Below are 24227 nucleotides of genomic sequence, written 5' to 3'. Positions count from 1 at the left end.
TAGGGGTGAACGCCTGCGGTTGTACACCATCCTTACGTTAAAGGGAATGTGTCACCAGGATATGACCTATTATTATTTGGAGACACATTGCCTTTAAGTAAGCTCTCTCCCTGGCCATTTCTGTGTGGGGGCATTCAGGGCGCCATTCTGCTAGGTGCGGGTGCACTAAGGGGGCCATTCAGCTGTATGTTGGGGCAACACTATAGTGTTCGTTACTTTACTGCACGCTGCGCTATTCTGCCCATCACGTCTGATCTCATGGCCGGTGACAACTCCCAGTAAAGCCTCATTTATGGACATTTGACCCCTACTTTGGGGGCTCTCGGCTTCTTCACTTGAAATGGTTGGGTAGCACAGCCCTAGATGTAGCAGAGCTGGGCCTGTTACATCTTTATCTGCTTTGTGATTTCCTGCAGTCCAATGTAAAACTAATAAAATCCCATCGCTCAGCATTATAATCTGTCTTTACAATATGGTCACCCAGCTTTTCCAGGCTCCTGAACTGCAAATCTGCTCCGTTATACAGCCATACAGCATCACTGTAGATTTACCATTCAGGATAGTGGAGAAGCTGGCCGCTATCATGGGGAGTATATTGATTGCCACCCAGCTTTTCCAGGGGCAGACGTCTCTAACAACATGACGGAAGTGATCGGGGGTCTTGTAATTAGGGTCTGAACCCGGATAGGAGTCTCCTAATCTGGATTAGTAATGCAGAATACAGTGAAGGTGAAGACCCCAAATCCTGCTCTTTTGTGGGGTCATGGGAATGAGGGGCTTCTCTTTATGGTGGGGGGTTAAATATTCTGACATCACCGGGCCCCCTCCCCCCCATCAGCTGATTCTACATTCAGGCAGGGGCTCAGCAACTACCATGGTGCAGCCAGCAGATACACAATGGGTGACATCAGGGCTCGCCCCCCGTCTGCGGCGTCTGTGGGGCCCCGGGGTCAATGATCCAATATGGATTTAAATATGAATAAAGTTCAGGTGCGGAGACTTGGAGAATCCCATTATCTAAGCCGGGGTCTTATTTACTTATTCCTGAAATATTCGACGGATTGAAATCTACTTATTCGAGAACAATGGCGACCGTGACAGCGGAGACCACCCGCGCCCGGGCCGAGGTTCACACCAGGACGTGGGGAAGGAAATGTCACCGGGAGTTTTGCAACTTTATTGTCACAGCAATTCCAATGCAGTAACACACAAGCAAAAAAAATCACCTGCTGTTCTAATGTGACGCACAGCTGAAGATTTGTTACAGTGTATCGGGTCAGGCTCTGTTCACGATGACCAAGTTAAGGGGCAAAGTGGGTGGTCAGTCCGATATCCTTAGGGGGCTCCTTAGGGTGGGCAGATCCTGCATATTATCCTGATACCATATGGCGGTATTTTGTGATGTATACGTACCAGTATTATTTGCTACTCTATGATTGTATGTTGTGGGAGATAAGTATATAACAGTATTATTGGTACCATATGGCGGTATTATGTGAGCTATGGCAGGATTATTTTGGTACTACAGTATATGAAGATATTTTGTGATCTACCCCTGTTTTTCCGAAAATAAGACAACCCCCTTCACCTCCTGGCCCACCTACAACTGGCAATCATGCTGGCGCTCCGCTATGGAAGTGCCGGCATGACTGACGATTGTCCCCCGCTGTAGCCGCTGCACAAAACATCCCCCGAAAATAAGACAGGTCATATATTTCGGAAGATAATTTAATATAAGACACTGTCTTATTTTCGGGGAAACAGGATATATGTGCTATTATGCCACCAGATGCCAGTCACCGCATTAATGGAAGGAATATCCGAGTTGACTCTGCAATTCTGCCCAACAGAGGTTTGTTAGAACTGACTTTTTTGCCAGTGTGAACAGAGTCTAAGAGATGATCCCCGAGTAATGGAGAGCGCTTTGTTATTCATCCGGAGGAGTTTTGGGGCGATCTATTGTAACAACCCCTCAGCTGTATTAGTAGGACTCCTATAGGTCACGTCAATTACAAATCCTTCCATTCACAGGCAGCAAGCAAAGATCTTGAATTAAAACACAAGGGATATAGGAAGGTTGTACAATAGGATTGAGCCTCCCTACAAGAAACTGGACCAGACCTATAAGAGGGAATGATTTGGTTTATTGTTGCTCGCCCTCGCTCGCTGGGTCTACATTCGCTGTCCCTCGTCACGGAGCTGACACGTTTAGTAAGAAACATGCAGAAAACACGGCAAAAGAAACAATGTAACAACCGAAACCACCAAGCAATGGAACGCGTTATGGATGGACCATGGCAGCCTCTCGGGGGTTAATCCAGAGGGTCCGGGCACTTACCTTCCTCGTACCCATTAATGAAGGTCTCCATCTCTGAGAGGATGAAGCGTAATATTAATAGAACGGACGAGAGAAGGGAAAAGGCAAAGATAAGAAAACCGCCCCCTGACCGCCCACGCCAATAGTCAAAGGGTCACCCGGTCGGCGACTCGCTCTTAGGTAATAGTCACATTTACTCCAAATATCAGGAAGGGTTTCATGATCTGGATTTTCTGCAGAAATTTTAACCCATGGTGGTGCAGAGGTACTGACCTCTATTTTAAATGAAAATCTACTATCTATATGGAACAGGACTGGATAAGACCCTGGAGAACCACAACTCCCAGCATGTGACTGTGAGATTCAGGAGGTGTAGAGGGTTACAGAGCCGCAGGTTAGAGACCACTGACATCGAGGGGGCGTATAAGGTTCTGAGGGACGCCCGGGCCTGAGCGTCCACAAAACAGAGGGGATTGTGGGGTCAGAGCCTGCACCGGGAGTCTGTCTCCTGTGAGATTCTCCAGGGTTCCTGGATGGACAGATGGTCGTCTTCACTACAGTAAAAGCAGTAAATGGACAATCTGTGGGATTCACGATCAGACTTTCCATGGCACGCAGCCGGCGTTCATCGGGTGCGACAATGGACTTACACAGGACGGCTGCTCCGGGTCATAGAAGTCTGGATAGGATACAGCCGGGACCCTTAAAGGGAACCCACCACTGGAGCTCATGGAGATCCTAATAACCCAGGACTAGAGGACGCCATCTCCCGAACCCCATTATTGCTGCAAATCACCAGATCCTGGTCTGTGAAGGCTCTGAACACGCAAGGAATGCTGGGAGATTTCAGCTCTAAAGCCTGCAGAATTATCTGTATCTATAGACTCACCTCCAGACTGCTGCAGCAAGATGTCCGCTGGGTTGTGAGGCTTTAACCCAAGAGCTGACAGAGGAGTCTTGGCCAAACCTGGTGGAGAACGAGCCACTGGTGGGAGAAAATACAGAAAGACATCAGAAAGGTTTGTAAATAGAGAAAAAATCTCCACAGACATTCCCCCTATAATCTGATAACCTGCAATCTGTTACCGAGAGATCAGCCCCTCCCCTCTTCATGTCTGACTTTAGCCCCTCCCCTCTTCACCTGCTCAGTCCTGTCTGGATTTAGCCCCTCCCCTCTTCACCTGTTCAGACCTGTCTGGCTTTAGCCCCTCCCCTCTTCACCTGCTCAGTCCTGTCTGGCATTAGCCCCTCCCCTCTTCACCAGCTCAGTCCTGTCTGGCATTAGCCCCTCCCCTCTTCACCAGCTCAGTCCTGTCTGGCATTAGCCCCTCCCCTCTTCACCAGCTCAGTCCTGTCTAGATTTAGCCCCTCCCCTCTTCACCTGCTCAGTGCTGTCTGGCTTTAGCCCCTCCCTTCTTCACCTGCTCAGTGCTGTCTGACCTTAGCCCCTCCCCTCTTCACCTGCTCAGTCCTGTCTAACTTTAACCCCTCCCCTCTTCACCTGCTCAGTCCTGTCTGGCATTAGCCCCTCCCCTCTTCATCTCCTCAGTGCTGTCTGACTTTAGCCCCTCCCCTCTTCATCTCCTCAGTGCTGTCTGGCATTAGCCCCTCCCCTCTTCACCTGCTCAGTCCTGTCTGGCATTAGCCCCTCCCCTCTTCATCTCCTCAGTGCTGTCTGGCATTAGCCCCTCCCCTCTTCACCTGCTCAGTCCTGTCTGGCATTAGCCCCTCCCCTCTTCATCTCCTCAGTGCTGTCTGACTTTAGCCCCTCCCCTCTTCACCTGCTCAGTCCTGTCTGGCATTAGCCCCTCCCCTCTTCATCTCCTCAGTGCTGTCTGACTTTAGCCCCTCCCCTCTTCACCTGCTCAGTCCTGTCTGGCATTAGCCCCTCCCCTCTTCACCAGCTCAGACCTGTCTGGCATTAGCCCCTCCCCTCTTCACCTGCTCAGTGCTGTCTGGCATTAGCCCCTCCCCTCTTCATCTCCTCAGTGCTGTCTGGCATTAGCCCCTCCCCTCTTCATCTCCTCAGTGCTGTCTGGCATTAGCCCCTCCCCTCTTCATCTCCTCAGTGCTGTCTGGCATTAGCCCCTCCCCTCTTCATCTCCTCAGTGCTGTCTGGCATTAGCCCCTCCCCTCTTCATCTCCTCAGTGCTGTCTGGCATTAGCCCCTCCCCTCTTCACCTGCTCAGACCTGTCTGACTTTAGCCCCTCCCCTCTTCACCTGCTCAGACCTGTCTGGCATTAGCCCCTCCCCTCTTCACCTGCTCAGTGCTGTCTGGCATTAGCCCCTCCCCTCTTCACCTGCTCAGTGCTGTCTGGCATTAGCCCCTCCCCTCTTCACCTGCTCAGACCTGTCTGACTTTAGCCCCTCCCCTCTTCATCTCCTCAGTGCTGTCTGGCATTAGCCCCTCCCCTCTTCATCTCCTCAGTGCTGTCTGGCATTAGCCCCTCCCCTCTTCATCTCCTCAGTGCTGTCTGGCATTAGCCCCTCCCCTCTTCATCTCCTCAGTGCTGTCTGGCATTAGCCCCTCCCCTCTTCATCTCCTCAGTGCTGTCTGGCATTAGCCCCTCCCCTCTTCATCTCCTCAGTGCTGTCTGGCATTAGCCCCTCCCCTCTTCACCTGCTCAGTCCTGCCTGCCTGTAAGGTAACTGGCCTCAGCAGCAGCTCTCCCCCGTCTCTCTAGCTGCTAAATCTTAGTGGTCTGACTATCAAAAATGGATGAGAAGTAAATTCACATTTATGTCTAAACTGAAAGAAAAAAGCATAGAGTAAAAAAAATGTCAGCCTCCTTGGATACCGTCATGTTCCCAATGGTTGTCAGTCACGTCCCTTCCCCCACAGATCTATAGGACCCAGCACATATGTGAAATGACTGGAGTCCTATCTTTTCCAGGTTGTGTCCCGGTCTGTGACAACGCGTTTCATTGTTGATGTGTCTTGGGCTTAGCGGACTGTTATCAATGTGTCAAGTGTCAGCTCTGCTACAGGCCACAGACTGGGCCCCACTATGTGTATACAGGGGTGTGTATACGGCTATATACATAGAGTGCAGGGTACGGAGAGCACTCGTGTGACAGAGAACACTTGTTCTGGAGGATTCGCCATCGCCCCGCTGCCCTTAATAGGCCAATTGTAGAGAAGAGAACGCCGAGCGATTATGAAGATGGATGTTACATGGAAGAAGGGGCTGAGTCCAAACATTCTGCTGTTTCCTGACACAATGACACTGTTATTCAGCCTCAGGAATGTTTCCAGTCCCCACTCAGGGAGATTCGGAGAGAACTCGCCCTCTTCTCGCCCTCTCAGCGTACGACGGGCTCTCGTGTACAGTGCTCTCATCTGTATTACATGTCTGCGCAGATTTATGGCGGTCACTCTGACACATGAAGGGCGCCTTTCTTTATGGAGAACGTCAATGTTACAAAAACTTTACCACTGCTCAGTGTGGCCCCCTACTGGTCAGTCTAGGGAGAGTTCTTCCCATTCAATGGGGCAGTAATATGCAGCCATTATACTTGTAGAATCCTCCCCTGGGATGTGCACCCTGCAATATGGCGGCATATCCCTATTAGTGCTTGCAATGACCTGGAAACTTTCTGGACTATGATAGAAGCCTCTCCCCATCCTACAATGGCTGATAACAGAGAGCAGCAGACCACAGCATATGGAAATCGGATTCCAAATCTGTATTTAAAGGACATTTATTGATACATTGTTGCTTTTTTCATAATTCCCTATTTGATACTTATAGCATAGTTTAGGAGGGGACGTGTCATCCCCCTCACCTTCTGGCTATTTGCTTCTGTTCCCCAACCTGCAAGAGCTCTGTTACTAAAAAGTCAGTCTGGGGTAAGACAGGAGGGAGAAGCAGCTGCAGCTTCTCTATGGTGAGGAGGAATCGGATTGGCTTAGACTATGTTCACATCTGCATCTGAGTCACAGTTGTGCCAAAAACTTCCTACATGATGGACCATTTTTATGTTCTTCTCCTGCTGCAATGGACTAGAACAGGGGTAGGGAACCTTCGGCTCTCCAGCTGTTGCAGAACTACAACTCCCAGCATGCATACTGCTCTGCTGTTCTTGGAACTCCCATGGAAGTGAATGGAACATGTTGGGAGTTGTAGTTTCACAGCAGCTGGAGAGCCGAAGGTTCCCTACCCCTGGACTAGAAGAACGGACAAAAGGACGCAGATGTGAACGTGCCCTTACACCTCGGAGCAGTGGACTGTGGGTTGTATCAGTCATCAGAAAGTACAACAAAGTAAGAGCAACCTGTACAACAAGGAGCCTTGGAAAGCCTGCAGGTCACATGGAACACATCCAGCTCTGCTACATCTAATGCACATTTACATGGAGGATTATAAATTCAGTTATCGCTTAGCTAAATGGTTGATCCCATGAATTATTTGCACATCAAATGTCCTAAAATGTTGTTAGACAGTCATTTTCGATTCCATGATTCCCCCTTATCACTGCATGGCACGGTCCATCTCCTTCCCCCTCTGCCATGATAGCCCCTTACTCCCCCATAGAAGGAGTCTTGTCTCTGCTCCACCCCTACAATCAGGGCAGGGAGATATTCCTATTGGAGAGAGTGGCTGAGCATGTGCGTCCACCAGCACTCAGCTCAATAGGTGGCCATGCACATGACTATACACTCTGAACACCAGGTGGCGCCATTCTATATAAGGAAATGTCAGAACTCTTCACTAAATGCAAGCAAACAATTCTCACTGCTCTGATCTAGACCAGGAATCATTAACCCTCAGCACTCCAGCTGTTGCAAAACTACAACTCCCAGCATGTACATGCTCTTGTCTGTTCTCTGATAGAAGTGAATGGAGCTTGCTGGGAGTTGTAGTCTCCAAAAGCGATAGAGCCAAAAAGGTGGCTGACCCCTGACCTCTACAATGAATATGAGGTTTTATGGCGGGATTCCCCTTTAAACCAAGTTTTAGAACGGAGGTAAGAAACGTGTTATGTTGGAGGGCGGAGCCATTATATTGTCATGTGGATATATCATCACTGAGGATGATGAGGATGATGATACAATCTGCCGCTGCTGAGCCATCAAACTACAATCAAGAACATATTCTTGGCCCTGGAGAAGCAATAAAGACGGTCTGGAATCAGAAGGAAATGAAAATCTAATGAGGGAATTGGATGAAGAAGAAAGATGAACAGATCGAATTTTGGAAAGACGACGTCTTAAAGGAACACTACCAGCAGAAGGGATGACTAGAGCGGGGTCTCAGGGGGGCGGATCTCCTGAACGTACAGAACACTAAAGCTCCGCCCTGTCAGGAATTGGATGTAATATGATACAATGTATCCGTTCTACCCAGAGTGACCTGACAAACGCATTTGATTGGAGGGCGAGCTCCACTCCGACACACTGTATATAGGTATATAGTCTATGCAGGTGACTATACGCTGACATACCTGTGCCTGTTGGGCTTATGGCTGGGGGTGGGATATCCATCTCTTCAAAGGCTTCCTTGTAGCTGTGTAGATGAGGCTGAAAATACCAGAAAATTAAGTAAATCCCAAAAAAACAGAAACAAATTTACATAATTTCTGCTTTTCAAAAGAAGTTTTAAAATTACCCCCAAATCCCCCATCATGTCCGTCCTTGAGCCAAATGATTAAAATACAATAACATTTTTTCTTAGATATATCCTACTTCTAGAAAGCTGGGTGATGACCAATATGGCTGCCCCAAGAGCTCCCATAAGAGTTGTCACACAGCTTTCCTGGAGAAGTAAATGGCAAATATTCCTAGTCGTGAAATAAAAGGACTTGGGGTCACCACATTGCATAACCAGGCCAAAATGGCCCCACTATATTAGTGATGACAATACCCAGCTTTCCCTGGATCAGATACAATCAGTAGCAATACCTCCTTTGGTCGCCCTCCTGGATTGGCTGCGATGGTGTTGAAGACTTCTGGGGAGACGCATCGTACAGGGGAGCGCACCTTGGTGGGACTGGTGGGAGAGATGGGGTCGGCTGTGTTTTCTTCATATTGCCCCTCGCTGGTCGTCCTCCTGCGGGTTACGCATACAATCTCGTCCGGGGTCTTGTCGCGGGTCTGCACACCTACAAAATGCAAAAGAGTCACCACTGCCCCAAATCGTGGAGTTCGGTCTCACATTTGTGAGGGTTAGGTTCTCTCTACATGCAAGAAAATCCTAATTCTGCCAAGATTATACATTATACAGATTACAAGGGAGGGGGTAGCGCAGAGGCCGAGAACCCTGAAGGTAGAACAGCAATGACAGAACCCGACAGATCCCGTCAGAAGTCATTGGGCACTGGTGGGGTCCATGGTATGGCAGATCTGGTGGGGTCCATGGTATGGCAGATCTGGTGGGGTCCATGGTATGGCAGATCTGGTGGGGTCCATAGTATGGCAGATCTGGTGGGGTCCATGGTATGGCAGATCTGGTGGGGTCCATGGGATGGCAGATCTGGTGGGGTCCATGGGATGGCAGATCTGGCCGAGCCTGAAAGGTATTATCCGTCATGGACTCCTCCTTACTATGAAGATAATAGAGGGGCCCCTATTGCAGGCCCCCCGGAGTGTACAGGTACTGCACAGATTGGAGGACCCGGCACATTGACATGGACAGCCACTGACCAGGTTAAGCATCGGACTGTTGGAGGTCCTAGCAGTGGGACCACCTGTGAGAAGCAGGTCAACGTGGACAACCCCTTTAGATGGCAGTTCACACACATAACCAGAAACATGTTGGGGCGTTTGTGTTTTCCGCACCCCCACCTTGCCCTTCTATGACCACATTCTTGTAAGTGTCTTCTGCCCCTGGATCTTTTATGATCAGATCCTTGTGCAGGTCTTCTAACCCTCTGGACAATCTACATTCTGCAATGTATTTTGGCCCCATGGACCTTCTCTGACCACATTCTTGTTGGATCAGGTGTCTGGTCATCACCCATTGTGGTTTCTACCGGGAAAAGTTCTGTCGGAAACACAAACTTGTGAAGAAGTTTTAGAAACAATAAGTAACTGCACCCACAAGCGGCTCGCTCTCGGAGGAGACCACTATGGGGAGGGGCCGCATTCCTTTCCAATAATATCAAATCGGCTCACAATGAAATCAGTGTTATCGTTTCAGCTCACAAGGAAAAAAAAACAAACTGCGCTTTCCGAAAAAGTTTCCCAGCGGTTTCCTAGCAAAACATAATAAAGGACTAAAAACATAATAACAAAGTATCAGCGGTGGCGGTGGGCACGGGATGCTCCTCGCCTCTGCTGGCCAAGGTTCTCCTACACAAGGGTGTATATACTGTAGAAGAAGCCCAGGCACCCACTTAGGGGCCTTTGGATGGAGGGGCCCCCGCTTAGGTTAGCCCCATCCTCTGCTTTAGTGAAGGACTCCCGGCCACATTGGTGCAGTGATCATGATTAGAAGAGAGTGGGGGGCAAATATGGCCCGGCCCTTCTATCCTGAGCAGCACTAGCCATCATCATAGGGGGCCCCATCGTTATCTTTCTTAATGACCCCACAGGACCCATATAAGCCAGTGGCTATGAGAAATGGCTAGCACTGGGCATAAACTGAGACCTCCCGAGTACAATGATCCAAGGCACCAGACCCGCCCACCCACCCACCATGTAATCCTGCCATATGGGTTAGATAGATGCAAACATTTAGAACACGTTTTGTACTCGTAGCATTATATATTGGACAGGCCATAGAGACTCACAGTGTGCATTCCAAGATGGGCTGATAGCAGCAGCAGCAGCAGCACAGAGTATTTCAGGTCTATCCTGTTCCTTGCCTCATATAATAAAATGCAATGAATAAAGAGTCTTTCCAATAGACTGCACTACTTAACCCAATCTCTAGTGAGCCCTGGTGGATATGTCCAACTTGTCCCTGGTCCCTCGTTTGCTCCATGTTTTCCTATCATTACTTGATCTATCGTGGGCCGGGCTATGGGCAACTCATCGGGAGCAGAGGACGATTACATGGACCCCGAGGGCCAAGGCTGCTGAATAATAATGTGGCATTTCCAGAGCCCTTGGAATGAATGGGAGAGAATGTCATCCGGGGGTGTTCCTTAATGCCATAGTGATGGGGCCCTGCTCCTGGGGGAGAGGGGGGACGCTGGCAGGAAAAGGGGAGATTGCAAGATAAGTGGAGATGGAAGATTGTGGGGCTGAGGCACGAAAATGTCAGCGAGCGGATGGGAGATAGCGGAAAGTTATTACAGCAGTTAACCCTCCATGGCCCTGGAATCTCAGAATTCGCCTTTAATAGAATTTGCGTCTCAATTCCTCACCATTGCTGACATTGCCTGCTGTCAGTGACCAGAAACATTCTTGTTTCCATCGAGACTTAAAGACTGTGGTTTGTTACAATGTATCAGTGTTCAAGGCAGGAGGAAGATCATGAGCTAAGCAAAACAACAGCAGCAAAGGAATGGCCAGGCTGATACACTGTAACAAACCCTCAGGGATAGGGTCAGAATTAGTTTTTAGTCTCTGAACGCTTCCATTTACTGACTTTTTATTTTTTGTAGATTGTGCGCCCCATATAGGGATCACAATGTACATTTATTTTCCTATCAGTCTGTCTTTGTAGAATGGGAAGAAATAGACGCAAACACGGGGAGAACATACAAACTCCTTGCGGATGTTGTTCCTGATGGGATTCGAACCCAGGACTCCAGCGCTGCAAGGCTGCAGTGCTAACCACTGAGCCGCTGTGTTGCCCCCTCCATTTACTGACATTGTCCTGCTCAAACTGTTGCAGTTTGTTACAATGTTTCACAGCAGGTAAAACTGTTAACCTGAAGTTCCTGCTGCTTTGTAAAGCTCACAGAGGATTGTCCAGAATGATACATTGTAACAAACTCGCTTACATGAACAGGACGAGGGTCAGGATGGGTATACAATGAACGCTTCCATTTACTGACACTGTCCTTCTTCCATTTACTGGCGCTGTCCTGCTAAACTGTAGCAGATTGTTACAATGTTTCAGTGCAGCTAGGCCTTGTTCAGGACTTACCAGAGGATTGTCTGCACTGATACATTGTAACAAACACTCTAGGATTTAATAGTTATTCCATCTGGGTAGCATACATGTATTGCTAAGACAGGGCAGGAAAGCTTGTGTTCTCATCAGTCTTTACTGTAGCTCTGTCATTCTATTCGTGAACCAGGAGGATCAGGATAACTGTCCTACAAAGATGTTGCAATCTGGAATTCCTTTAAAGGGCTCAGTGGGTGAGAAATGGAGGGCGATGGGCATATTTTGGGCACAGGATCACCTGTGTATAGTATCATTTCCCAATCTCACCCCTTCCTAATGGGGGCGGAAGCCTTGAACATTTTTAATGATCTGCAAGTCTTGACCGGCCCAACCCCGCGAAGAGTTCTCTGTCTTAACATGAGTCTTCGCAAAGCCAAGTGCAAATTCTCCACTTCTCCAAGATCAAAATAAGTATTGTTCCCCAGCCAAGGGTGAAACGAAAACTTGTACACAGCGAGGAGGGTCTGCTGCGGGGAATGTGACTTCTTACAACCTGTGATCCCCGCAGCAGATCCTACAGCAATGATATCATTGTACACTACTTATATGGGATGTGAGGTCTTGAGCCAATACATGTCTTCTACAAAGGCAGGCAACTTACAGACTGACCATAAACAGCGCCACTACCATGACTGGCAAGTAGGGGTACTGCAAGTAACCTAATAGGAGGCTCTAAGGTCCTATATAATAGCTGTCAGTCTTCTATGCCTTTGCCTCAGCTGACCCCAGTCTAGAAACAAGCAGATAATTCTTGCCCGTACGTGGAGGATGCGCTGCAGATGCATCTTCTAAATATCTGAAACAAGGTTGTATATGTGTGATGGTTTATTAGTCACATATGGCATCAAGATGGGCTCCTTGACAGAGCGCCAAAGCTGTGTAGGGTCTGGACCCCCCAAACTAAAGCTACAAGGTTACAGTGATAAATAATAGAAAACATCTATTACAGCTGCAGAGGGTGTAATACAGTACACTCACCAGAGGGGGGGCCCTATAAACAGGGCGCAGGTTTACACATACTAAAGGCATTCTGGGAATATTTCCTTAAATGGGTTGTTCATTTTGGAAAATCTCCTGATGATAAATGGACTGTAGAAGTTCAGGAATCAGCTGTTCTGTTTTCCTGCAGTGCCCCCACAGGAAATATTAAGTATTACATGTTCCTATTGAAATCGCTAGGTTGACCATGTAATGCTTGGATGTGCCGGGTCCTCCAGAGGGAGAGACACTCTTTGTAGGGGGTTCAAAGCACAGCTTAGTAGATGATGGTCCTAAACAGGTGAATTAACCCCTGCTTATCACACATTTGCTCTATGGTACATTCCTATATAGTTAAAATTCTTTGAGACGACCACCCAAAATTCCACTGAGAAGTGATCGTCTAGGGGTGGTCCTCTCAAATCAGATGGCCAGTGTGTATAATATATGGCGGAATCCGATAAGTCCATGTGTGATACATTGTAGCGGAGGCGGATTCTACCATCTTACCTTTCCATGGCTATAGGAATAGGATCCTATCCCAGGTCACTAGGATCCATTCTAAGGAGGCCGTTTTACATAAGACGTCTCCCCAACACATTTCGTAACATTAGAAGACTTTGCTTTGAAGGTTTTGGCGCATTCGTTCAATCACAAAGCAGTGAATTCCAACACAGATGTTGTAAACAGAGCCACATAATAGAAAATGCATGAAAGACAAGCACCCCGCCCCGTGCGATCTGCCAGCTCATAAACTTCATGGTTAGAAGCATCAGTTCACACCCCACACGCCCCATGCCTTCAGAAATAAGCAAAGAGAACACATCAGAGTCCCCCCAAGTCCATCTCATCCACCATATTAGTCACTGGCTGGACCATTGACTGCGCATTATTCTGAAGCGTGTGGAGCACATACAGCCTGGTGGACAGGGCCAGATTAAGGTCACCCAGGGTACAGGTATGGCGCCCAGTCCCTACCAGTTTAGTAAACTGACCTTGCTGGCTGATTGTCAATGCCTACTAAAGGTATAAGCTCTAAGCCCTAGTTATTGACCTTACCTGGGATTAGTACCCTGCCAGGACCTTTCACACTGAGATGCTTCCTATAGAGAGAGGGACATTCCACTTTTTCATTGGGTTATAGACACATGTCCAGAACTCCATAGGCACCATAAAGGTTATACAACCCAAAATGGCACATTGCTTTTTAAAGACATTTATCTAGTACCCTGCCAGGACCTTCCATATCAAATGTGACAGAGACATCTGGACATCTTGCCTTTTGGACTTTGTCAGTTTAGGGGCCCCCAAGCAAAAGGTAAGATGGCCTGTCCTTACCAATTTAGCAGACTGGTTGAGCCCTAGCACTCTTGGTCTTGGTGTCATTGACCTTACCTGTACCTCACATGATTAGGGGCCCTTAGAACTTAGGGGGGCCCTGCACCTGGTGCTCGGATACTAATCTGGCCCTGCTGCTGTAGCAACACACAAACCTCTCCACCTGGAGGAACCTTGGTACTAGAACACACCATGCGTAATGGAAAAGGAGAGAGCGGACAGAACAAACCAGAGAAAGTGAAGGAGCGCTGGCGCTGAAGCGTGGGTGTATGAGGGGTGTTCATACTTTTGCGGATATTCCGGAGTTTGCTGTTGTATTCTGGGAGATTTTGATGAAGGGGTCAGGATCATGGATGAGAAAAGGAGGGGAAATGATCGGAGCAGGAGAATCCCCGAGAAGAGAAGAAGAAACAAAAAAAAAACAGGAACAACACAGAACAAATGGAGAAAGGAAACAGAATGGTTAGATGATGGCGGAGAGTCATGATATGGAGGTCAGTGCAGACAGCCAATAGGGAGGAAAACAAAAATCAATGCATCAATATACAAAATACATAAATGATACTGACACGCAATGTAACTGGTATGGTCAGTGGACGGAATTCATTTCTATAGACATGTATCTAGTACCCTGCCAGGACCTTCCATCAATAGTGCCATAGGAATGGCTCCAATCACCCAGAGCCACAAAGAGGGATCACTCTTTATATAATCCATGCCCCCGGAGCCACAAAGATGATCACTATATAATCCATGCCCTGAACTCCATAGGCACCATTGTGGTTATACAACTCTATAAGGAGACATTATTATAAAGACATATCTAGTACCCTGCCAGGACCTTACACACTGAATGTGCCATACAGATTGCTCTAAAGGTAAAGAGACCATTCCACTTTCTCATCAGCCCAAGGGTCATACCACTTGCATCCCATTGATAGGGGTGCAATAGATGTAACCAATACCAGGACTAGGGACAAGGTCATATGGCCATCTATTCCCTGTGATCCACCAATTTAGGATTACAATAGGGAGGTAAAATGTATTTTTTAATCATTTATTTGTCCATTGGATGTGTCATTGCCATATAATCTAGTTTATGGTCCTCCCATAGTAAATAATGGAGCTTTGCATGCAACAACCGACCGCACTGCAACTCCATTATCCCCTATAGATGCCACATATACCTATGAAGAGCATTCAGCACCCAACAAGGAACCATGACCTATGGTAGGAATGGGTGCCAAAAGAATTGCAGGATTGTATTGCAACGTGTCGTGGTTTGTGTGGGTGAGGGGGTTAGTGAATTTGCGCAGTATACCCCCCCTCCACAATAACACTGGAGCTGGCACGGATGTCTTCCTGAATGCCCACAGGAGCAATGAATATGCCCGCCACCACCTCGAGGAAACCTCCAACATTACAACAAGGTATTTGTTCCAATGTCTGCTAGGAAAATTCCCATATAAAGACATTTTATCCCTGGAAGGAGCCGATAGAGATGTTGTGTTACATTCCCTATTACACGGGGTGAGGTCAGCGCCCCCAGATGCCCCCTGACTAACCACAAGATCTGGGGAGAATCTGTCATCCCTGCCACAGGCCAGAACATACAGAAGGAGCCGAGCACAAGGGAATAGCGGTGGGAATAATGTTCCTTCTAAAAGCCGCAGCCTGGAAGTGCAAAGGATATAGAGGACTGTCTGTGTATACATAGTATACGTGTGTACACAGAGGTAGCAGAGCTGAGCTTGTCAAGGGGTTGCAGGTAAAGATCTGCATTATCCTAACTCATTAAATCATCATTGTGCAAAAGCGAAAAAGCAATGAAAGTAATGGTTTGCATTGGTGAAGTGGATGTATATATAATATATACCAGTCTAGTCTACCGCCATCTTGGATGGGATTTAAAGGGAAATTATTTTTTCTGAAACCCTTTATGACGTGATGTAACAATGTTAGTTTTATTCGTTAAAAGTTGTAGAAAATTAAATTAGGGTTTTTTAGGTTATAAATTTGAAGACAATTAAAAGCGAAACATCTGAGCAAATCATCATCATCATGGCTGGTTATCAGGAGGACACTACATGTATGAGAAGCTATCCCGACCACAATAAGGACATCATGGCTGGTTATCAGGAGGGGACTACATGTATGAGAAGATAACCCAACCACAATAAGGACATCATGGCTGGTTATCAGAAGGACACTACATGTATGAGAAGATAACCTGACCACAATAAGGACATCATGGCTGGTTATCAGGAGGACACTACATGTATGAGAAGATAACCTGACCACAATAAGAACATCATGGCTGGTTATCAGGAGGACACTACATGTATGAGAAGATAACCTGACCACAATAAGGACATCATGGCTGGTTATCAGAAGGACACTACAAGTATGAGAAGATAACCCGACCACAATAAGGACATCATGGCTGGTTATCAGGAAGACACTACATGTATGAGAAGATAACCCAACCACAATAAGGACATCATGGCTGGTTATCAGAAGGACACTACAAGTATGAGAAGATAACCCGACCACAATAAGGACATCATGGCTGGTTATCAGGAGGACACTACATGTATGAGAAGATAACCTGACCACAATAAGGACATCATGGCTGGTTATCAGGAGGGGACATTACATGTATGAGAAGATAACCCGACCACAATAAGGACATCATGGCTGGTTATCAGGAAGACACTACATGTATGAGAAGATAACCCGACCACAATAAGGACATCATGGCTGGTTATCAGGAGGACACTACATGTATGAGAAGATAACCCGACCACAATAAGGACATCATGGCTGGTTATCAGGAGGACACTACATGTATGAGAAGATAACCTGACCACAATAAGAACATCATGGCTGGTTATCAGGAGGACACTACATGTATGAGAAGCTATCCCGACCACAATAAGGACATCATGGCTGGTTATCAGGAGGACACTACATGTATGAGAAGATAACCTGACCACAATAAGGACATCATGGCTGGTTATCAGGAGGGGACATTACATGTATGAGAAGATAACCCGACCACAATAAGGACATCATGGCTGGTTATCAGGAGGACACTACATGTATGAGAAGATAACCTGACCACAATAAGGACATCATGGCTGGTTATCAGGAGGGGACATTACATGTATGAGAAGATAACCCGACCACAATAAGGACATCATGGCTGGTTATCAGGAAGACACTACATGTATGAGAAGATAACCTGACCACAATAAGGACATCATGGCTGGTTATCAGGAGGACACTACATGTATGAGAAGATAACCCGACCACAATAAGGACATCATGGCTGGTTATCAGGAGGACACTACATGTATGAGAAGATAACCTGACCACAATAAGGACATCATGGCTGGTTATCAGGAGGACACTACATGTATGAGAAGATAACCTGACCACAATAAGGACATCATGGCTGGTTATCAGGAGGGGACATTACATGTATGAGAAGATAACCCGACCACAATAAGGACATCATGGCTGGTTATCAGGAGGACACTACATGTATGAGAAGATAACCCGACCACAATAAGGACATCATGGCTGGTTATCAGGAGGACACTACATGTATGAGAAGATAACCTGTCCACAATAAGGACATCATGGCTGGTTATCAGGAGGGGACACTACATGTATGAGAAGATAACCTGACCACAATAAGGACATCATGGCTGGTTATCAGGAGGACACTACATGTATGAGAAGATAACCTGACCACAATAAGGACATCATGGCTGGTTATCAGGAGGACACTACATGTATGAGAAGATAACCTGACCACAATAAGGACATCATGGCTGGTTATCAGGAGGACACTACATGTATGAGAAGATAACCTGACCACAATAAGGACATCATGGTTGGTTATCAGGAGGACACTACATGTATGAGAAGATAACCTGACCACAATAAGGACATCATGGCTGGTTATCAGGAGGACACTACATGTATGAGAAGATAACCTGACCACAATAAGGACATCATGGTTGGGTTGAGATCAGAAACTTTCTACATTCATGGTCTTATCCATTGACAACAGATGTCACCACTAAGATGAGAGAAAATCTTTACAATTCTGCAAAATTTGTAAAAATGTTTCACTTTTGATTCTTTATAAGGACGTCGCTCGTATCATGTCCTTGGTTTTAGCTCAATCTGGGGAAGGAATTTTTATTGTATTTTTGTTTTAGATATTCAGAATGGAGACCCTTTGTATATATTGGGGGGGGGGGGGGGAGGCCGATCAGTGTTCAGAGCAGTTTCCGCCTTATTTGGTCTCTTCAGCACATTGAGGAGGAACCTTCCTAGGGAATCACCTAAATGGGCTGTAAGATGTAAGAAGACAACGTGCGCAGTCCTTGTAGGGAACAAGACATTCGCTTGGCTCTGGGTTTGAGACTCAGTCCCTATAACAACAGGAATAATAATTACATGAAGGCTGCGCACTCCAGACATGGTGGAGTAGCAATAGGAGGCAACACCCAACATTTAGAAGGGTTATCCAGTCTCTAGTATGGACAGCCTATCGTTAGACTAGGACTCACGGTGTCCCTTGCCTCTCACTACCACCCTTGGGAATGAGGGGGTCGGTGACCCAAACTTCTAAAATATGGGTAATATGGCAGCCGCGTCCCTGTCATAGCTTGTTGCATATGTATTCACACCCATTCTAGAGACCCGGCAGGGTCAGTGTTTAGAGGAATCAAATTAGCCAATGTTTAGACCTCTGTAGGCTGGAACAGCAAACTAAGCTCACCCAATATTCAGTAACAGTGTATGGCGGTATTATTTGGAAATGTGATTGCATTATTATAGAATTGCTTTATATGGGCACTGTATAGTATTAGCGGGGCTGTATATGGAAATATTATATTGCAAATATATGGCAGTAATCTGCAAACTGTATATGGCAATATTATAGTGATGTCTATGACAATAATATGGTGGTCACTATATGGCAGCATTATGTGTTCTGCAGATGACAATATTATATTTCAATTTCATGGCAGTACTCTGCAAACTGTATATGGCAATATTACAGTATATTGGTAACTATAGAGTGGTATTATGTGAACATTACATGGCAACATTATACTGATGACTGACAATATTAGGGTGTTAACTATATGGCAGTATCATGTGTTCTGTATATGTATATATTATATTGATGGGCTGTATAGGACAATATTATATTTATAAGTATAGAGCGGTATTATGTGGGCTATATATGGCAATATTATACTGGTGACTGTATATGACAATATTAGGGTGATAACTATATAGCAGTATTATGTGGGCTGTATACAGTAATATGATATTGGTGGGCTCTATATGGCAATATTATACTGGAGACTGTATGTGGCAATATTATGGTGATAACTATATAGCGGTATTATGTGGGCTGTATACAGTAATATGAGATTGGTGGGCTCTATATGGCCATATTATACTGGCAACTGCATGGCGGTATTATTTGGGCAGCGCTTTGCTGCCTGTATTTATAGCTTTTATGTATCTTCTAGGTCTCTCCAGCCCTGATCATGAAAAAGTCAAAAAAATCTTGTGAAATTTATCTTTCCCCATTTTTCTGTCCATCTGGTTAAGAACATGTGACATGACAATGGCGGTAATTTATATTTGGTGTAACTGATCCTCCTGTATCCTGTGTCAGTGTGAGGGATGGCGGGTGTATATGCAGTATATATATATATGTCCAGCTAAATAGAGAGGGAAATATCCGAGGCTTCGTCTGCTGCTGATCTGTCACATTCCAAACATGCCGAACAATGGGGCACATACAGAGCGTTCCCTCTAAATCTGTCATCGTCTGTCTGGAGATGCTTACAGGCAAGGGAATCATTCATTTCTAAAGTAAGTGACCCCCCCTATCCCCGCACTACACATCTTTTATTCGCACCTTCAGACACAATTTATACATTTTTATAGTTATGCTCTTCCACAGGATGATTTATCTTTATTGAGTGCAGCATCTTACGTGGCCTGCAGGTGTCACTGTCGCAACAAAAATCTTTAAAAGAAATCTACAAACTATCAACTAGTTCTATTTCATGGGGCTCAACTTTATGGAAAAGTATGTGCCCCCCCCCCCCCCCCCCCCTGAAATTTGCCAACATTGGCCCTGGTCTAGGTTTTTGTCTTCAAACATCATCTTGAATCCTTCAGTGGGAACCCGCGGAGCTTACATGTGCATTAACCCCTTCCCTTCCTCACCAGTTATAAGTTTTCTTCTATTATTTTCAGTCCTGATACATTTGCACCCCCACACGTGTCCGTGTCATCAGTAGCCCTCTTATTCTTTGGCTTGGTAGTCCTTCAGGGCAAGCCACAGGTATGTGTAGATGTCGGAGTGACTCAGTCACGCTGCAGTACTACGGCCGGCTAGCAGCCCAGTATGGCGGTGGCTGGAATGTGAGGTTGGCCACACGTTGTCCTGTGGTCAGTGAATTCCAAACATGGTCTGTAATGACCACGTTCTGTATACCGACCGTGCAAATATTTACCCTGGGCATTCAGTAACTATAACATTGTGTGCATGACAAATGATGTTGGTTACCAGGGGGCGCAGAGGGTGGGGTGAGGACACGAGGGGTCTTCCATCACTCGTGAGCAGTATTTTTGTTTTTTCATGTTTTATATTCACTAACCAAGTCCTTAAAGGGATTCTTCCCTTTGGACAATCCCTACTTTTTAAAAGTTCCCTTAACAATAAGCTGATCACAAAGTTCTCCCCTGGAAGAACCGCCAGCGATCAACTATAATCCATGGGGAACCCTATAGTGCTCAATATTCCTGCAGTGCCCCCAGAGGGCAAATGAAGTATTACAGAGTAATGCAAGACAGGGCAGGTCCTCGTAACAGTTCTCCTGACCTGGGACGACCCCCTGATGGGACCCAATGGCACATGGTAGATGGGGGGCCACTACAGATTTTGCATTGGGGTCCAGGAACTCGAAGTTGCAACTTTGTAAAAGTTGCAATAGTCCGTAAAAGAAGATTTGGAGCCCCAAAACTGCAAGCACCATCTAGAGGCCATAAAAGGTCCTGCACTCAAGTAACCAAAATCAGACTAAAGCAGAGCATAACATCTCATCATCTCTATACTGGTCACATCACTAGAAGGGGCAGATCGGATCTTTATTTAACCCTTTGTGGTCATCAATCAGTGCTCAGTAATCTCTATACTACATATACAAGATAAATGTTAGTTACCTGCAATTCTGTGGGCTACGAGTCCTTCCAGATTGTAGTTCTCGTCCTCCTCAGGGGGATCCCGGGCTTGGACTTGGGGTTGGGTGGTGACTGCAGGAGGGACCGGGGACGATACAGTAGTTTGCTGGGGGCTGTTCTGCATAAAAGCAGAGAGTGGTGGGATAGACGATGGCGGAGTAGTTCCGCTAGTCCCATAGCTGTAACTTCTCACTAGAGTTGAGGGAGCCTGTGGGGTCTGATAGCTATAAGGAGAATAGGTTCCAGATGAATATGGCTCCCTGTACTCATTCAGGGCTCTGACTGTCTCCGGTGGCCTCATGGGTTCAGCTGAATAAGACCTTGGCGCTGGTTCAACAGGCGTATGAGCCTGGCTAACAGGAGCGGAGGGTAGGCTGCCGGTGGAGGTGAGCCCATATGCATGGTTTGGTCTTTGAGATGCCACCTGTGGAGACAGCTGGCTGTACATACCCAGCGCTGGTTGGGCAGACAGTGACCCCATTGCCGGCATAGTTCTGTCCTCTTTTGGGGCGACAGGTACACTCTGTGACTTGTGCATCTGTGAGAATGAAGGATCAAGGTCCAACATTAGCATGTTAAGTGCTTCGATCGACTGCTCGATCTCCTTCTGGGAGGCCGTGGCGGGAAACTCGGGGATGCTATGGCTTTGGGGAAGAGTCTGAAAAGTGCTTGGCTGGGAAGTTGGGATCACCGTTTGGTTCTCCTCTTGCTGACGGGAGGGTGGTCGGCTTCCACCTTGCTGCCATGAGTTGAGACCCCTCTGGACGGCTTCTCTGCTGCTTACACTTCTGGCTGGTGCTTGAGGCAGCTGTGACCCGGGCTCATACTTTCCCGGTTCTGCATTTGTGAAGGATTGAGAGCGGAACATCCCATTGGGGTCATAATAGTATAAGTGCTTTTGTGTTACGGGGTCTGGTTGGGGTTGTCCCCAGCTGGATATTGCTGGTTGGTTGACTTGGTAAGAGGACAGATTATCTTGAGCAGATACCGAAGGTCTTATCTGATTCCCAACATCTTGAGAATAAGGAGAAGGTGTGTTTTTTAAGATGTTCTGGTTGTTATATGGATATCCACCATTGATCATGGTCTCCTTGCCAAGGTAGCCATGCTTATGCAGCTTCTCTATGCCATTAATGGTGGCTGGACCATTGGACATGTTCATATGCGGAGATTGATGGTAGCCAGTTTCATTGACATGTGGGGTGCCATCAAAAGAGGACAGTGTACCCAGACTTCCAACACTGTGTCCATCATGGTTGGGTAGATCATCATCGAGGATGTCCGTCTCCCTTTCCGCTGGTGGGGACATGCTAGTCCCGTTGATGTGAACCTGTGCCGGCACCACATGCAGCATCGCTCCTGCGACTGATGTGCCAGGGTTTAAGTTGTGCATCTGTGCATCAGAGTCTAAGCCAAAGCCAACGAGAAGCCTTTCCAGCTCTTGCTTTTCCTCGGGCGTCAACCCTTGGTTAGAGGCAGCATTGGCCACTTGCTCATCTGTTTTGTCAGTCTTGGTTGAAGCTGTAGAATTGCCCGAATCGCTGCTCACCGATAAGGTATGTTCAATATGATTGGGGGCAGCGGACAGAGGGATACCACTGGCGTTGACCGTGCTGGTACTCCCGTTGGTGGAGTCTTTCTTTTTCACTCTGGCGTACAAGCTGCCGTCCAGAGGTCCTTGAGTGTGCCCGACTTCTGCTGCAAGAGAAGACAAAAAGAACTATTAGCACTTATGTATCCAGAGGAGTGAGGCATCCATACCTCCATCTATAGGTTCTGCTCAGCCAGGAACTATTAGAGGACCCAGCGAGACTCTCCACAGCCAAAAAGTCTTTTCAACGAAACCGCTAAGCCTGATAACAACTCCTATGGCAGCACGAAGGCAATAAAGCCCCCATCGCAACCAAGATCAGCTCATAAATCTTCTATAATTGTTCATCTGAGCGCCTTCACTTCAATCCCACAGGAACCTGTCCCCGATCCAAGCACTTTATCCGGCCACGATTAGACTGGGACTCCATACGCTGACGCATTTTAATGCATCGGGTAATGGAGTTTTGGAAAGCTGGATGAAAACATATGGTAATCGATCCCCGGCCGACACCGCTAACTGGATTAAGAGTCTCAGGAACGGGTTATGATCTCGAGAGATCTCCCGGAGGTGCAACATTTATCTAGTAGAGATTCAGCCTCGCTGGGGACGTTAAACTCTCCACTGCACATTTACAACAAACTGAATTGATCTGTGAAACCAGAGATGGACAATGTTGTCCTGTTTATTCAAGGTCAAGGAGTCTATGTGGAAATGTTCTAGAGATACTACTGCCATCATCTCTCTACATCCATGCCAAGGCTTCTTCATAGGGTCCCCTTTTGCAGATCTACCCTAATGGGTAACGCAATAGACTTCACCCTGATTATTCAGATATTAGAGACCAAGGATGACCACAGTCATAGCCTCAAGCTCCTTGGCCCCAATGCAAAATTTGCAGCAGTCCATAACCCCTTAATGGGCCTTTATATTACTCTTATGTGGCACAGTGATTTTTGGGCTACCTTAGGCACTATGGATCCAATATGACTTCTACACGGCTACATCCCTAATTGCCATCTCTGCTACATTGCACCCAGGTTCCAAAATATGGTTGCCCCCTAGATGTTGCAATAATTTTAGACACAACTGAGAACTTTTTGAAACATTTTAACAGAATTTCATTGGTCAGAAACCATGAGATGATCACCCGGAAGAATCCTCTACAGGTTTACAGATTGTCTAGATATAAATACTGTACATATATAGGGCTATTTGCAGCAGTTCCCCTGATTCTTCAGCAATGACACCCTGCCTGGTAAATGCCTATACTACATGCTTCTGTATTAGTAGATCTCTCCAAAATAGATGCAGCGCTCTACTGTAAACCTCAAATAGCGCCTGTCGGAGGCAGCAGCTGGAAACTCCAGTCCTATGCAGCATACGGTGGCGTTTGCCTCCCGCCCCGGACGTCACAGTGACTTTGTATCTCTGCACCGTGGCTCCTGGACGCGGTGTGTTGTTTTGCAGCGAGTCCCGGGCCACACCCTGCTCTCTGGGGTGTACTGTCAGAGGAGCGGATATATTTATACCCTCTGGGAAGATCTTCTCGGACTGATTCACACCATGTTTTCGGGGGTGGAGGTGTGAAAAAAAAAAAATGAAATGGCATCAAAACGTCCCTCCCAAATGACCTCACGGTGCCAACAC

General features: G+C 46.9%; 1 protein-coding gene across 10 annotated transcripts in view; it reads right to left on the bottom strand.

Annotated features, from left to right (window-relative positions):
* Positions 1–24227, bottom strand: part of TNS1 (tensin 1) — a 144144-nt gene that overhangs the window by 16481 nt on the left and 103436 nt on the right. For 4 of the 10 annotated variants that reach the window (XM_075284669.1, XM_075284663.1, XM_075284661.1 and 1 more), the window contains 6 exons: positions 20969–22684; positions 13926–14015; positions 8221–8420; positions 7764–7839; positions 3207–3302; positions 2339–2371 (listed from right to left, as the gene is read on the bottom strand). In XM_075284669.1, coding sequence (XP_075140770.1) covers positions 2339–2371; positions 3207–3302; positions 7764–7839; positions 8221–8420; positions 13926–14015; positions 20969–22684 — 2211 coding nt within the window. The remainder of the gene's footprint in view (positions 1–2338; positions 2372–3206; positions 3303–7763; positions 7840–8220; positions 8421–13925; positions 14016–20968; positions 22685–24227) is intronic. The other 6 variants (XM_075284671.1, XM_075284662.1, XM_075284670.1 and 3 more) reach the window with 4 other exon arrangements.

This window comes from Leptodactylus fuscus, chromosome 8 (assembly GCF_031893055.1).
Source record: "Leptodactylus fuscus isolate aLepFus1 chromosome 8, aLepFus1.hap2, whole genome shotgun sequence".
Taxonomy (NCBI): domain Eukaryota; kingdom Metazoa; phylum Chordata; class Amphibia; order Anura; family Leptodactylidae; genus Leptodactylus; species Leptodactylus fuscus.
The sequence above is the reverse complement of the archived record's forward strand: the minus strand, read 5'-3'. Positions and strand labels throughout refer to the sequence as shown.